The sequence below is a fragment of the Oncorhynchus clarkii genome, chromosome 23 (assembly GCF_045791955.1).
Source record: "Oncorhynchus clarkii lewisi isolate Uvic-CL-2024 chromosome 23, UVic_Ocla_1.0, whole genome shotgun sequence".
Lineage (NCBI taxonomy): Eukaryota > Metazoa > Chordata > Actinopteri > Salmoniformes > Salmonidae > Oncorhynchus > Oncorhynchus clarkii.
In genome coordinates this window covers 20,815,774-20,831,465 of record NC_092169.1, presented here as the reverse complement: position 1 = coordinate 20,831,465, position 15,692 = coordinate 20,815,774, and the positions used below count along the sequence as shown (strand labels likewise).

Genomic DNA, 15,692 nt, shown 5'->3' with positions numbered 1-15,692 from the left:
CGAGGGCTATTCAAGTATTGCATATTTTTTGTTTCTACCTGGTAGGTGGTTTATCAATTGATTTTGTAAATGATTAGACAATGTTCACTCATCTGGTCAGTTCCGGCCGGGTCTGACTCAGTTGTTGATTAAATTTAATCAAGTTGATTTGATTTAGAAGGAAAGGGTGAAAAGCAGCAATGCTGTGGCCCTCCAGGTCCTTAATGTAAAATGTTTGTGTGTGTGATCTCTGTGCTTCAGGTACCACCTGCAGGCTTTGCGTCACCTGGGTGTCCTGGCGGCTGAGCCTCGTCTGCTGGTCCCAGTCGATGTGGACACACTGAAACCCTGCTACGCCCTGCTGGACGTCACATACAAGGTATTCAACTCAATGAGTTAGTTAGTCCCCAGTCAAAATACAACCTGTTGAGACCAATGCATGGTCATAACGCCCATTTAGTGTCAACCTAGCTGTGTCTGCTATGACCTTCATATGTGATACCTTCAAGATGAGTCTGACTCATTCATTCAGAATTAAAGCCACGTGTTAAAACAATCACTGGAGACCCATGAACTTGAAAATGATGAAACTAAACAGGTGTTAATAGAGGGAAGTTAACATTTTGGAATGCACTTCCCAGTTTCAGTTTTGCATGTACTCATCTGAACCCTCACTATAGAGTTGATTGGTACAGTGCGCACTTGTATTAGTAAGAGGCAATAGCAGAAGTGTAAGCTACATGCAATTCCTTAGAATTTGGCCCTGCTAATAGTAGTAGCAAGCAACTGTTGACTTCCCTATTTAATAGTGATCTTGTTACACAGGAGAACTCAAGTTGAACCTTTTCACTCTCATTTACTGAGGTGTCCGACTGGGCGCTCTCTTGCGTCATAAATGTTCCTGTGAACATAGCCGTAGTTGTCACTTCCTCTATTTAGCCTTATTTGAGGAGGCTTTGGTACTGTGTGTCTGTCATTTCATTATTAGCCTAAAATTACATGCGCACAATTTTTTTTGCTGCCTTTATTTAACGATTTAAGAACAAATTCTTATTTATAATGATGGCCTACCAAAAGGCCTCCTGCCGGGATGGGGGATTAAAAATACAAAAAACGTTAATAGAAATATAGGACAAAACACACATCACAACAAGAAAGCCAACACAACATTACATAGAGACTGAAGATGACATAGCAAGGCAGCAACCCATGACAACACAGCATGGTAGCAACACAGCATGACAAAAACATGGCAGCAGCACAACATGGTAGCAGCACAAAACATGGTACAAACATTATTGGGCATAGACAATAGCACAAAGGGCAAGAAGGTAGAGACAACAATATATCATGCAAAGCAGCCACAACTGTCAGTAAGAGCGTCCATGATTGAGTCTTTGAATGAACAGATTGAGATAAAACTGTCCAGTTTGAGTATTTGTTGCAGCTCGTTCCAGTTGCTAGCTGCAGCAAACTGAAAAGGCGAGCGACCCAGGGATGTGGGGACCTTTAACAGAATGTGACTGGCAGAACAGGTGTTCTATGTGCTCAATATATTGTTCTTGGGCACAGGGACATACAACAAGGTAACCTGCCTAAATTACTACCGACCCGTAGCATTCACGTCTGTAGCCATGAAGTTCTTTGAAAGGCTGGTCATGGCTCACATCAACTCCAATTTGCATACCACCCCAACAGATCCACAGATGATGCAATCTCTATTGCACTCCACACTGCCCTTTCACACCTGGACAAAAGGAACATGTGAGAATGCTATTCATTGACTACAGCTCAGCGTTCAACACCATAATGCCCTCGAAGCTCATCACTAAGCTAAGGACCCTGGGACTAAATAACTCCCTCTGCAACTTGATCCTAGACTTCCTGATGGGCCGCCCCCAGGTGATAAGGGTAGATAACAACACATCCGCCACCCTGATCCTCAACACGGGGGCCCCTCAGGGGTGCGTGCTCAGTCCCCTTCTGTACTCCCTCTACACTCATGACTGCACGGCCAGACACGACTCCAACACCATTAAGTTTGCAGATGACACAACAGTTGTAGGTCTGATCATCACAAAGACGAGACCGCCTATAGGGAGGAGGTGTGAGACCTGGCCGTGTGGTGCCAGGACAACAACCTCTCCCTCAACGTGATCAAGATAAAGGAGATGATTGTGGACTACAGGAAAAGGAGGACCGAGCACACACCCATTCTCATTGACGGGGCTGTAGTGGAGCAGGTTGAGAGCTTCAAGTTCCTTGGTGTCCACATCAACAACAAACTATCATGGTCCAAACACACCAAAGGTCGTGAAGAGGGCACGACACAACCTATTCGCCCTCAGGAGACTGAAAAGATTTGTCATGGGTCCTCAGATCCTCAAAAAGTTTACAGTTGCACAATCGAGAGCATCCGGTCTGGTTGCATCACTGCCTGGTATGGCAACTGCTTGGCCTCCGACCACAAGACACTTCAGAGGGTAGTGTGTACGGCCCAGTGTAACACTGGGGCCAAGCTTCCTGCCATCCAGGACCTCTATACCAGGTGGTGTCAGAGGAAGAACCTAACAATTGTCAGACTCCAGCCACCCAAGTCATAGACTGTTCTCTCTGCTCCCGCACGGCAAGCAGTACCGGAGCGCCAAGTCTAGGTCCTAGAGGCTTCTAAACAGCTTCTACCCCCAAGTCATAAGACTCCTGAACATCTAATCAAATGGCTACCCAGACTATTTCCATTGCCCGCCCATATCTTTTTCGATGCTGCTAGTCTCTTATCTATGCATATTCACTTTAACTCTACCTACATGTACAAATTACCTCGACTAACCGGCGCCCCCTGCACATTGACTCTGTACCGGTAACCCCTGTATATAGCCTCGCTCTTGTTATTTTACTGCTGCTCTTTAATTATTTTTTTACTTTTTTATTTCTTTAGGTATTTTTCTTGACTTTATTGTTAAGGGCTTGTAAGTAAGCATTTCACTGTAAGGTCTATAGACCTGTTGTATTCGGTGCATGTGACAAATAACATGTGATTTCATATGGAGGATGAGGGCTGCAGTTAATATCTCAGATAGGGGGGAGTGAGGCCTGAGATGATGATGTGGCCGGGGACACTTTGCTTCTTCAAAGTCCAATATCTTGAAAACATGACTTCTGACATGCAACTGATTTTGGGACTGTATCAACAGTGGACTAATTTAAAAAATCACAAAATATAATTTTCGTCTGGAGTTTTCCTTGAAGGTCTGCTGAAGGTTGGGTTTGCGGGTTCACCATGAAGTGCTCCTTATTTCAATTACTCTGGAACAGCAGAGGGAGAGACATGCTGCGCACATCAATTATAATGACACCCCCTGCATATGTGCAATCACACACTTCACCTCTGCACGTACACACACACTGCATATTTCGATGTTCACTATGATGTTGCATGCAGCACACGTGTACATGATTTGAATGTGTACATGGTGAATTTACATTTTCATTTTTTTACGCACAGAGCTTTAGTCCGTTTCAGTTCATGTTACGTATGATGGCTGTGTGTTTCTGTGTTAATTTCTTCTTGAACGTCTTCAGAGCATTTTTTTCTTTTTTTTTCTCCGTATCAGGAGACTCCATGGTATGAGGAGACTACAGTGGAGCTGATGGCCCCCACCATGTTGCCTGAGCTGCAGCTCCTCAAAAAGGTAGAAGGAAATGTAGTACTTTGTGCAGCCTGACTATCAGACAAATGTAATCTTTCTGTTTAGTCTTGTCAAGCAGGATGGTTGATGTCAACATTAAGATTTACAAAATGTTTGTTTGGAAATGAGTAATGCGATTTGGACTTTTATAAGCTTTTTTTTACTTCCTTTTTATAATACAATACAGGGAAGAAAGGTCACTTAGTGTGGTCAAACTCGGCTATTACAAGAAAATAATATGATATTTCCACATTGTTCTCAAAATAAAGTTGAAAAAAGTATTGGCTGACCTACTTGTTTTAATGTGCTTACAGGTGAAAGTAAAAGGACCAAGATACTGGGAGCTGTCCATAGACATGAGTAAAGGGACTCAACATCTAGAGTAAGTCCTCCACTTGTATGTGAAAAGTTTCTTGCCCAATATACAGATTAATTTCACAATATTTCTGTGGGTGAGAAGTTACCAGGTCTATGTCCATTGATGTCTTTACGATACAGAGAGTTTGTGATGTGCTGCTGTAATGGTTGATAATGGCCGCAAATGTTTTGTCCATACACACATTTTGGGTCGCTCATTAGTATTTGACTATATAAACTCAGCAAAAAAAGAAATGTCCCTTTCAAAGATCATTTGTAAAAATCCAAATAACTTCACAGATCTTCATTGTAAAGGGTTTAAACTGTTTCCCATGCTTGTTCAATGAACCATAAACAATTAATGAACATGCACCTGTGGAACGGTCGTTAAGACACTAACAGCTTACAGATGGTAGGCAATTAAGGTCACAGTTATGAAAACTTAGGACACTGAAAAGGCCTTTCTACTGACTCTGAAAAACACCAAAAGAAAGATGCCCAGGGTCCCTGCTCATCTGCGTGAAAGTGCCTTGGGCATGCTGCAAGGAGGCATGAGGACTGCAGATATGGCCAGGGAAATAAACTGCAATGTCCGTACTGTGACACGCCTAAGACAGCGCTACAGGGAGACAGGACGGACAGCTGATCGTGTAACAACACCTGCACAGGATCGGTGCATCCGAACATCACACCTGCGGGACAGGTACATCACAACTGCTCGGGCAGTTATTGTTGCCATCCAAATCAAATTTTATTGGTCACATACACATGGTTAACATCTGCTAAACGTGTATGCGACCAATAAAATTTGATTTGATTTGGATGGCAACAACTGCCCGAGTTACACCAGGAATGCACAATCCCTCCATCAGTGCTCAGACTGTCGGCAATAGGCTGAGAGAGGCTGGACTGAGGGCTTGTAGGCCTGTTGTAAGGCAGGTCCTCACCAGACATCACAGGCAACAACGTTGCCTATGGGCACAAACCCACGGTCGCTGGACCAGACAGGACTGGCAAAAATTGCTCTTCACTGACGAGTCGCGGTTTTGTTTCACCAGGGGTGATGGTCGAATTTGCGTTTATCGTCGAAGGTATGAGCGTTACACCGAGGCCTGTACTCTGGAGCAGGATTGATTTGAGGTGGCAGGTCCGTCATGGTCTGGGGCGGTGTCACAGCATCATCAAACTGAGCTTGTTGTCATTGCAGGCAACCTCAATGCTGTGCGTTACAGGGAAGACATCCTCCTCCATCATGTGGTACCCTTCCTGCAGGCTCATCCTGACATGACCCTCCAGCATGACAATGCCACCAGCCATACTGCTCATTCAGACAGAAATGTCAGTGTTCTGCCATGGCCAGCGAAGAGCCCGGATCTCAATCCCATTGAGCACATCTGGGACCTGTTGGATCGGAGGGTGAGGGCCAGGGCCATTCCCCCCCAGAAATGTCTGGGAACTTGCAAGTGCCTTGGTGGAAGAGTGGGGTAACATCTCACAGCAAGAACTGGCAAATCTGGTGCAGTCCATGAGGAGGAGATGCACTGCAGTACTTAATGCAGCTGGTGGCCACACCAGATACTGACTGACTTTTGATTTTGACCCCCCCCTTTGTTCAGGGACACATTATTCAATTTCTGTTTGTCACATGTCTGTGGAACTTGCTATGTTTATTTTGGTGGTTGAATCTTATGTTCATACAAATATTTACACATGTTTGATGAAAATAAACGCAGTTGACAGTGAGAGGACGTTTCTTTTTTTTTGCTGAGTAAACTTCTCTATATATGTGTTGTAGGTCCATTCTTTCCAGAGATGGGGTTCTTTATGTGAAGCTGCGTGCGGGGCAGCTGCCCTATAAGGACGACCCTCGGGGTTGGAAGAGTCTATTAGCGCCCAACGTCAACAACAGGAACTCAGAAGTCCGCACATTCAAGGTACAAACATCCTGGCTCTCCGCTTACAATCCAATCCTTTTATGGTGCAAAAGAGGCACAACATGTTTCTACGTTAATGCTACTTTAGCACTATAGTAATATTGTATACATAGAAGGTTCAGTCATACAGGTCTTATTTGAGAAGGTCTGGTCACAAATTTCCTAGGTGGCAAAGTCCTGTTGGGTATGGCTTGCATACAGTATTTTTTAATTTAACCTTTATTTAACTAGGCAAGTCAGTTTTAAGAACAAATTATTATTTACAATGACGGCCAACCGAGACAGAGGGTTAACTGCCTTGTTCAGGGGCAGAATGACAGATTTGTACCTTGTCAGCTCGGGGATTCGATCCAGCATCCTTTCGGTTACTGGCCCAACGCTCTAACCACTGGGCTATCTGCTAGACCAGTACACACATGTATTTCATTAGTATGTCAAGGTTGAGGAAATTGAATAGCTGAAATCAGTATAACAGACCTAGTATAATGAGTCAGAAAGGGTAAAAATAGGTCATATTGATGCTCATATAATCCCAGTATAACAAGGAGTAGTGACATCACTCTGGAGTGGCAAAACGAAATCAATATGTCTTGATGTGTGACCACTTATTTCCCTGTTCACTCAATGTCAACCTCCATACCTGTCTATTGCCCAATAGCCTTCTCAGTCAATATGTCCCACTAGGTGCAATACATCATCCCTCATTGGAAACCTCCAAGAGCCCTTCAGTGTGCGTGCCTCCCTTAGGCACGATCAGGAGACCTTATTGTAGCAGTTTTTTTTCTCCCACAGCCCGAGGCCATCTCAACCTTCACCTCCGACGCTGCCTTGGTCTCCTTTGCTGAGTACTTTTGTAAATCCCCGGAGAGCGTGAAACATGTGAGTTGATTAGGAAAGTATGGTATATGGTGCAGCAGGGGGCACGTTTCAGCGATAGGTTAACATTCAAACACAGAGGATAAATTTGACTTAGACTGCCTATGTCTCTCCCCTTGTGAATGCACTTGTTAATCACTTGAATCCTATTTACACTAGTTACATATTATATCCGTATATGTAATTGGAGACACTGTGAAATTGAAGGAGATTGGTGATAACCTTTTGTTCATGATTTTATTTAAATAATTGAAACACCCTTCACTGTCCTATTTTATAATTCCAGTTTTTTTTTGATTGTTCAATTGATAAGTTCGCACTGAATGGCGCTTATATTTACTGTTGTCTTTGTCCAGAAACGGGACACTTTGGCCTTATTCTCTGCCATTCTATATGAGTGTGTCACTCAGGAGAACCCTGAGATGCTGCCGACATACATCGCTATTGATCAGGTAAGAAACATAGAAATTACCCATACAATAGCAACAGTGGTCTATCCAACCCTGTTCCTGGAGAGCTAACCTTTAGGATCTCGCTCCAACCCCAGTTGTAACTAACCTGATTCAGTTTGTCAACATGCTAATTATTAGAATAATGTGCACTAGATTAGGGTTGAAGTAAAAACCTACAGAATGGTAGTTCTCCAGGAACAGGGTTGGATAGCCCTGATGTACATGCTCCCACTCATAGAATGCAACTGTATTACTGTTAGTTAAAAAGATTCACTTTGCAGAAATTGCTCTGCCATTTACTGGTTGCTAAAGTTCTAATAGTTCTAATTTCTGTTTGTGATGAAAGAAGCAAGTATAATGTAGAGAATCATTCACCATCTAAACCACTGTGAAATATACTTTCCGTAACCAAAAGTAAAAGACAGAAAAAACAAAACTTAAGCACGGGAAGCATAGAAATAGAGTACATGGAACAGATCTACCGCTTCTTAGACTTGCTTTCAATGAGAATGACAGATCTATAATACGTTTTCATAGATTGACTTTTCACACTGCAAACTGATGTCACTTCAATGTGCTCTCGATTGTATTTCTCCAATGTCTCCTCTCTGTGTGTGTGTGTGTGTGTGTGTGTGTGTGTGTGTGTGTGTGTGTGTGTTGACTGTTTTCTCCCCCAGGCGGTACGGACCCTGGAGCAGACGGAGATGTGTGAGACGTTTGCTCTGTGGCAAATGAGACTAGTGTTGGAGCTGTGTGAGAGCAGGGTGCTGCAGCACAGACTGAGGGAGGGGGCACAGGGCAGGGGGCTGCTGCTCAGCTCTGAGTTCTTGCCTGTCATGAAAAACTCTGCTGATGGCACCCTGGACCGCTGGCTCACTGGTGAGCAGTCTCAACACAGGGGGAGAGGCACAGAGGATAGACTATTAACACATCAACTATTAACACATTGAATAAACTGTACATTTTAATGTACACAGTACAGTTTGTACCAGTGTGTACCTGTACTGTGACACACAGTTCCCATCAATGGGACTGTACGTGCCAGAACATGTCTTTGGGTGTGACAACTAAAGACGTGGGAAACGTGGGAGGTGATTATGCCAGGCTTTCTTTCTCATGAAATATTGGCAAGTGGCAACCATCAATAGAAAACGGATTGTGATAGTCTTAAATTAGGAATAAATCAAATAAAATGTTATTTGTCACATGCGCCGAACACAACAGGTGTAGACAATACCGTGAAATGCTTACTTACAAGCACTTAACCAACAATGCAGTTTAAAAAAAATATTTACTAAATAAACTAAAGTAATTTTTATTTTATTTTTTAAGTAAGATAATAAACGAACAATAACGAGGCTATATAAAGGGGTACCAGTACCGAGTCAATGTGCGGGGGTACAGGTTAGTCGAGGTAATTAGTAGGGGTAAAGTGACTATGCATAGATAGTAGCAGCAGTGTAAAAACAAAGGGGGCGGGAGCTTTATGGACCTAGACTTGGCACGCCGGTAATGCTTGCCATGCGGTAGCACTGAGAAAAGTGTAACTTGGGTGACTGGAGTCTCTGACAATTTTTTGGGGCCTTACTCTGACACCGCCTAGTATATAGGTCCTGGGTGGCAGGAAGCTTGGCCCCGGTGATGTACTGGGCTGTACGCACTACCCTCTGTAGAGCCTTATAGTCAGATGCTGAGCAGTTGCCGTACCAGGCAGTGACGCAACCGGTCAGGATGCTTTCAAGGGTGCAGTTGTAAACTTTTTGAGGATCTGAGGACCCATGACAAATCTTTTCAGTCTCCTGAGGGGGAAAAGGTGTTGTTGTGCCCTCTTCACGACGGTCTTAGTGTGTTTGGACCATGATAGTTTGTTGGTGATGTGGACACCAAGGAACTTGAAGCTCTCAACCTGCTCCAGTACAGCCCTGTCTATGTGAATGGGGGTGTGTTCAGCCCTCCTTTTCCTGTAGTCCACGATCAGCTCCTTTGTCTTGCTCATGTTGAGGGAGAGGTTGCTGTCCATGCACCACACTGACAGGTCTCTGACCTCCCTATAGGCTGTCTCGTCGGCCTAACGCTGTTGTGTTGTCAGCAAACTTAATGATGGTGTTTGAGTCGTATTAGGCCACGCAGTCGTTGGTGAACAGGGAGTACACGAGGGGACTGAGCACACACTCCTGAGGTACCCCTGTGTTGAGGATCAGCTTGGCAGATGTGTTGTTGTCTACCCTTACCACCCGGGGGTGGCCCGTCAGGAAGTCCACGATTCAGTTGCAGAGGGAGGTGTTTGGTCCCAGGGTCCTTAGCTTAGTGATGAGCTTTGCGGATGTAGCCTGTAATCAATGGCTTCTGGTTGGGATATGTATGTACGGTCACTGTGGGGACGATGTCGTCGATGCACTTATTGATGAAGCCGGTGACTGAGGTGGTGTACTTCTCAATGCCAATGGATGAATCCTGGAACATGTTCCAGTCTGTGCTAGCAAAACAGTCCTGTAGCTAAGCATCTGCGTCATCTGACCACTTCCGTATTGAGTGCGTAACTGGTATTTCTTGCTTTAGTTTTCACTTGTAATCGGAATCGGGAGGATTAGAATTATGGTCAGATTTGCCAAATGGAGGGCGATGGAGAGATTTGTATGCGTCTGTGTGTGGAGTAAAGGTGGTCTAGAGTCTTTTTTATTTTTTTTATAAACCTCTGGTTGCACATGTGACATGCTAGTAGAAAAAGGTAAAACAGATTTAAGTTTGCCTGCATTAAAGTCCCCGGCCAGCTAGGAGCGCCGCTTCCGGATTATCATTTTTTTGTTTGCTTATGGCCTTATACAGTTCCTTGAGTATGTCTTAGTTCCCGCATCGGTTTGTGTTGGTAAATGGACGGCTATGAAAAATATAGATGAAAATTCTCTTGGTAGGTAGTGTGGTCTACTGCTTATGAGGTGCTCTACCTCAGGCCAGCAATACCTCAAGACTTTTTTAATATTAGACATTGCGCACCAGCTGTTATTGTCAAACAATCAGGTCCATTACATGAGTGCATGTAACCTCTTTACATCTGACCTGTGTGTGTGAAACCCCTCCCCCGTCTCCACAGATAACAGCCATGTATTGAGGTCATACATGAGTGGCCAGTCCCTTACTGAGGACATGCTGTCCAACATGCTGGCGTGCTTCCTGGTTTACCACTCCATCCCCTGCCTCAGTAAGCTGTCTGCCACACACCTGGAAGGTAAACAACTGTTAGCTGAATGTTGTGGTTAGATTTACGTTTAGTTTGAACCTAACATGTTTGACACTGGTGGTCTCTTATTTGGCTGACTGCTGTATTCTTATATCTGACTTTTGTCTCGTGTGGAGAAGTCGTCATGTCTCTGCTGGTCTCATGTTTCTACCAATCCACTCACTTGTTTCCACAGGAAGTACATCGTTCCCTGAGCTCCTGTTGAAGTTCAGTCAGCTGGGCATACCTGTACGCGCCCTGCTGCGTTTGGGCCCTCTGCTCCTAGGGACTGCGGGCTTCTGGACCGGACAACTGGCCTGTTGATATTACCCTGACCTTTGACCACTAACCTTGGTCTCTGACTTTACCCTGGTCTTGACCCACAAGGGTCACTCTGCAATGCTTGTTGCAGCTCGCAAGAAATGGATATGATATAACATTTCATTGTAAAGGCTTTCTTGATACAGATTGTATGTCAAACGTTTGTACTGTACTTGTTTGTTTTCAATATATAATACAGCAAATAAAATGTGATTTGAGACTGTTAGTGTAAGTGACAAGAATTTGCACTGAATGTATTTAAAAGGTAAAGCTGTTAACTAACGTGGATGTGGACGACCAAGAACTTTAAGCATTGTACATGTTATTTTGGCCAACTCTGTGTGGTTACAGTATTGCCATTTTGTATTTTCCATTTCGGCACGGGATATAGTCTAGACTGTTACCTTGAATTATCAGAAAATTTGATCCGGAAAAGTTGTTCAGATATTAGTTCAGTCTCTGCAGTATGTTTTGGGAAGTAGTGCGTGGGCTGTGGTGCAACAGAATGCATTGGCCAGAGCTGTGATCTAACAACATAACTGCTCTGGGAACATTCCACAGTATAATGGAAAACATCCTGCAACAAATACCACACCCCATATAAATCTCTGTTTTCTTTTGGCCTTGTACAGTGCATTCAGAAAGTATTCAGACCCCTTCCATGCAGTAAATAACTTTTGGCCTTGTACAGTGCATTCAGAAAGTATTCAGACCCCTTCCATGCAGTAAATAACTTTTGGCCTTGTACAGTGCATTCAGAAAGTATTCAGACCCCTTCCATGCAGTAAATAACTTTTGGCCTTGTACAGTGCATTCAGAAAGTATTCAGACCCCTTCCATGCAGTAAATAACTTTTGGCCTTGTACAGTGCATTCAGAAAGTATTCAGACCCCTTCCATGCAGTAAATAACTTTTGGCCTTGTACAGTGCATTCAGAAAGTATTCAGACCCCTTCCATGCAGTAAATAACTTTTGGCCTTGTACAGTGCATTCAGAAAGTATTCAGACCCCTTCCATGCAGTAAATAACTTTTGGCCTTGTACAGTGCATTCAGAAAGTATTCAGACCCCTTCCATGCAGTAAATAACTTTTGGCCTTGTACAGTGCATTCAGAAAGTATTCAGACCCCTTCCATGCAGTAAATAACTTTTGGCCTTGTACAGTGCATTCAGAAAGTATTCAGACCCCTTTCATGCAGTAAATAACTTTTGGCCTTGTACAGTGCATTCAGAAAGTATTCAGACCCCTTCCATGCAGTAAATAACTTTTGCCTCATGTAAATTAGGTATTTGTTTTTTGTTTGTAATGTGCAAACATTTCTAAACCTATTTTCACTTTTTCATTATGGGGTATTGTGTGTAGATTGAGGGGAAAATAAATACATTGATTACATTTAGAATAAGGCTGTAACGCAACAAAATGTGGAAAAAGTCAAGGGGTCTGAATACTTTCCGGATGCTCCGTATAGCCAAATAGCTTTGTCTTCATCTTGAATTATTAAGCATGGCCTAGCTGTTTATCAGTCTCCCCATGGTATACATTCAAACTCTTTAAAAAAAACTGACTATAGCTCTTTTGTGGCATCTTTAGGACCAACTGGCATGAAAGGCACACAGAGCTGTGGCAGATGGATTGCATACATACCACATTCGTAGAAGTGCTGTCATGTGGTTCAGTGAACATTAGACACACAGGAAAGTATTTGATTTTGTGAGGGAGAAGCATCAGAGAATGTAAGGAATTTAAAGGCCCAGTGCAGTCAAAAACGTTATTTCCTGTTTTTATATACATTTCCATACATAAGGTTAGAATAATACTGTGAAATTGTGAAAATGATAATGTCCTTTCAGTGTAAGAGCTGTTTGAAAAGAATGCCTGCTATTTCAGCCTGTTATGGTGGGATGGAGTTTTGGCATTCCATGGTGATGTCACCATGCTGTAAATTAATTAATAGACCAATAAGAGTCCCAAACCCCTCTCCCAATAACAGCACATTTTTCAGTTTTCCCTTCCCAACTCATACCACTCAGACAGTCCTAGCCAAATTCTGGCTTGAGAAATTGCTCCTTTCTAAGAAGCTATTTTTGTTTATTTTTGACCTTTCTAATTGAAAACAATCACCGCAAGGAGATAAAAACTGCTGCATTGGACCTTTTTAAATTGTGCCGTGCAACTTTTCTCTGTTAACTAATTGGAAAGGAAGTACAATGTGGGTAACTAATTCTCTTGTAGTTTCGATACAGTATAATTGAATACTGTTTTGGAACATTGTGGAAACCAGCCAAGTGAAGTGAGTAATAGTGCAAATCCTCTGGGGAGGCAGCAACTAGTTCCAAATCTGGTACAGAGAGGCAGTGATGCTGTATTTTTTTCCTCTGTAGGAAGTATGACATTGCCATTTGGTTTGTTCTTCTATGGACATCCAGGAAATGTGTAACAGGATCTACAACTTCATATTCCAAAAATGTAATGGGATTTTACAGGTCAATGGCCAACCAGAACTGTAGTCAGAGTGGGTTTATTCATGAGTTTATGACCTTCAAAGGTGATTCCTTTAATAAGCTGTGGGAACCAGTGCCCCTGGGAGAGGGCTGTTTACACAAAACATTCTATGTATGTCATACTGGTACACACCCTGTGGTCCTGGAGGTTCTCACTTCCAAAGTCAACATTGAAACAAGGCCATAAAAATAACAAAAACAAATTAGAAATGCCTCTTGGTCCTTAATCTTTAAAACATAATTTTCATAAATTGCAGAAAGAATCGAATGTCCAGTTAAAATAGGCTATATTTTTTTATGATTCTAGTCAGGTGTTTACTGGCATTTCGGGCACATGCCAGATGGGCTGGTCTAGATTTAGCCTAGTGGCCCTGACAAACTTGGATATTTGGCACAAAATTATATTTAAATTGCAAATACTGGTAGCCTCAAGAGAAACAATTAGCCGATACTGGGACCTTGAGGGAAAAAATGGTCCGTTTGGGGGCATCAAAGGAGAAACATTGTCCTGTGTGTTCCAAATGTCTGGGACGATTTTTGGTACCCTTCTGCCACAAATTAAATTGTTTTAAAAGTGCCTACTTATGTGCACAAACAGACATTGATTTAATTCAGACAACGTTTGAATGGAAAAAATGTCAGTTCGTGGAGGGAGGTGGGTGTGACCAATTACGAAGAAAAGTGTCACAGTTCAACTCCAAAGCTATGAATGACTACAGAACTACAAACGCCTAGTGTTACTATACATGAAAAGGCAGGACTTCGATCAGTTAGGTAGTTAACGTTACACTGCTTAGTCCGGTTCAGAATGACTTTTGCCAACATCGAAATAACTTGGTCAAAATGTATTATCCACCTAACTCGTTCCTGAACTGGGGCAAACCAGAAATATTCTGCACTACTTTTAATAATGGGTAAGTAGTAATTACATACGAAATAACTTATTTGATACATTTTTGTTAGTGAGTACACACGAAGACCGAACGAATATTTGACATCTTAAATAATATTTTGTAGTTTGAGGAAGCCATACAGTGATACTTGAATGGAAATATAAGTACTGTACACATAAGGGACAACTAGGGTGCAGTTAAATGGATGCAATAAGAGTAATTATTTACATATCTATAGATACATTTGAACGATAACTTCCCTCTGAAATTGACGTTTCGGGAAGTAAAGCACGAATGACGCTGGCTGATAAATAAAAAAAATGTGTGGACTACAGAGCACTCGTGTAGAGGGCGGTTTGCAGAGATAAAAGGAAGCATGCAATGTCAGCATGAGAATGAAGTCTAGCTTCCTGTTCCTTTTTGTATTTTTAAAAACGAAGTGTACAACTGTTTCAAATCCAATAGTCTTTGAACCGTTGGCAATCTTACAAAGCGCTTTGGAGAACTGCCCATCCAAAATATGAACGGAATGCATACTCAATATATTATGTATCTACATTTCTATAGGGCCCAGGTTTGTGATGAGACTAGAGTGCCTAGTCATATACTTTCATTTCTGAGTGACAAGAAGATAGGGGGGCGTGAGCTATCCAGAATGCAGCACCTGTTTCATGGACATTATCCCAAGTGCACTGGTTCAGTTTACATTGCATTTCTTTGTTACCACAAACATAAAACGACTGGAAGAGGTGAATGCAAACACCCATTTATCCAATTCAGCCCAGATGGGACAGGAGAGAAGGAGAGGTTGTCTCTACATAACAACACATTTTCAAAATATTTAAGCCCTAGTGTTCCATATACTCTACAACCAAAAAGCTATGTCTTTTCCCTGGCCTGAATGAAACAATTTTTCTGTCTCAGAATGAGTACTCTGGGACTTCCCTCTCTCTCTCTCATATCCATTCATGTGGTTTATGTTTGGCTCAGTTAGCTGGCTACATTCATCAGATAAGCTGTGAATAGAACAGTCATTTTCATATTGCTCTTCAGAAACCACAAAGGTGACCTTAATCTAAAGTTCCTCCCTCCCTGTATTCTGTGTTTTAGCTTAGGTAGACTGAAAGAGAGGTCCCACCCAAATCAGTTTACATTTAAGATGGACAGAAAACCAACTGTATTTACATGCACGGGACACACAGTTGACAGAATTACAATCCTTAGGAAACTGAGCGAGGTCATCTCCTCTTCCCATGATTGATGGGAGTGGAACTAGAACACATTCTGGTGATTCTCATTTAGAATGAACTTCCCCCCTCGTATTAGCTTCATCAACAGGAGCTGCAGTTTGCTGTATCACAGGATGGAGGTAATGGTAATTCTCCAGAATATTGTATGTTTTTCTGTACTTGTGGAGCTCTCGTCACTGCATACTGAAAACGCTAAACAGAAATAGTTGATGGTGGTTGGAGC

At 42.6% G+C, this 15,692-nt stretch overlaps 1 protein-coding gene across 2 annotated transcripts in view; it reads left to right on the top strand.

Moving 5' to 3' along the window:
- Nucleotides 1-11,126, top strand: part of LOC139381492 (anaphase-promoting complex subunit 1-like) — a 56,530-nt gene extending 45,404 nt beyond the window's left edge. The window contains exons 41-49 of one of the 2 annotated variants that reach the window (XM_071125082.1): nucleotides 241-358; nucleotides 3,594-3,671; nucleotides 3,983-4,050; nucleotides 5,821-5,959; nucleotides 6,752-6,838; nucleotides 7,192-7,287; nucleotides 7,965-8,166; nucleotides 10,379-10,513; nucleotides 10,701-11,126. In XM_071125082.1, the coding sequence (XP_070981183.1) occupies nucleotides 241-358; nucleotides 3,594-3,671; nucleotides 3,983-4,050; nucleotides 5,821-5,959; nucleotides 6,752-6,838; nucleotides 7,192-7,287; nucleotides 7,965-8,166; nucleotides 10,379-10,513; nucleotides 10,701-10,828 (1,051 nt within the window). In that variant the 3' untranslated portion in view covers nucleotides 10,829-11,126. The remainder of the gene's footprint in view (nucleotides 1-240; nucleotides 359-3,593; nucleotides 3,672-3,982; nucleotides 4,051-5,820; nucleotides 5,960-6,751; nucleotides 6,839-7,191; nucleotides 7,288-7,964; nucleotides 8,167-10,378; nucleotides 10,514-10,700) is intronic. The other variant, XM_071125083.1, reaches the window with a different exon arrangement.
- The last annotated feature ends 4,566 nt before the right edge of the window (nucleotides 11,127-15,692 follow it).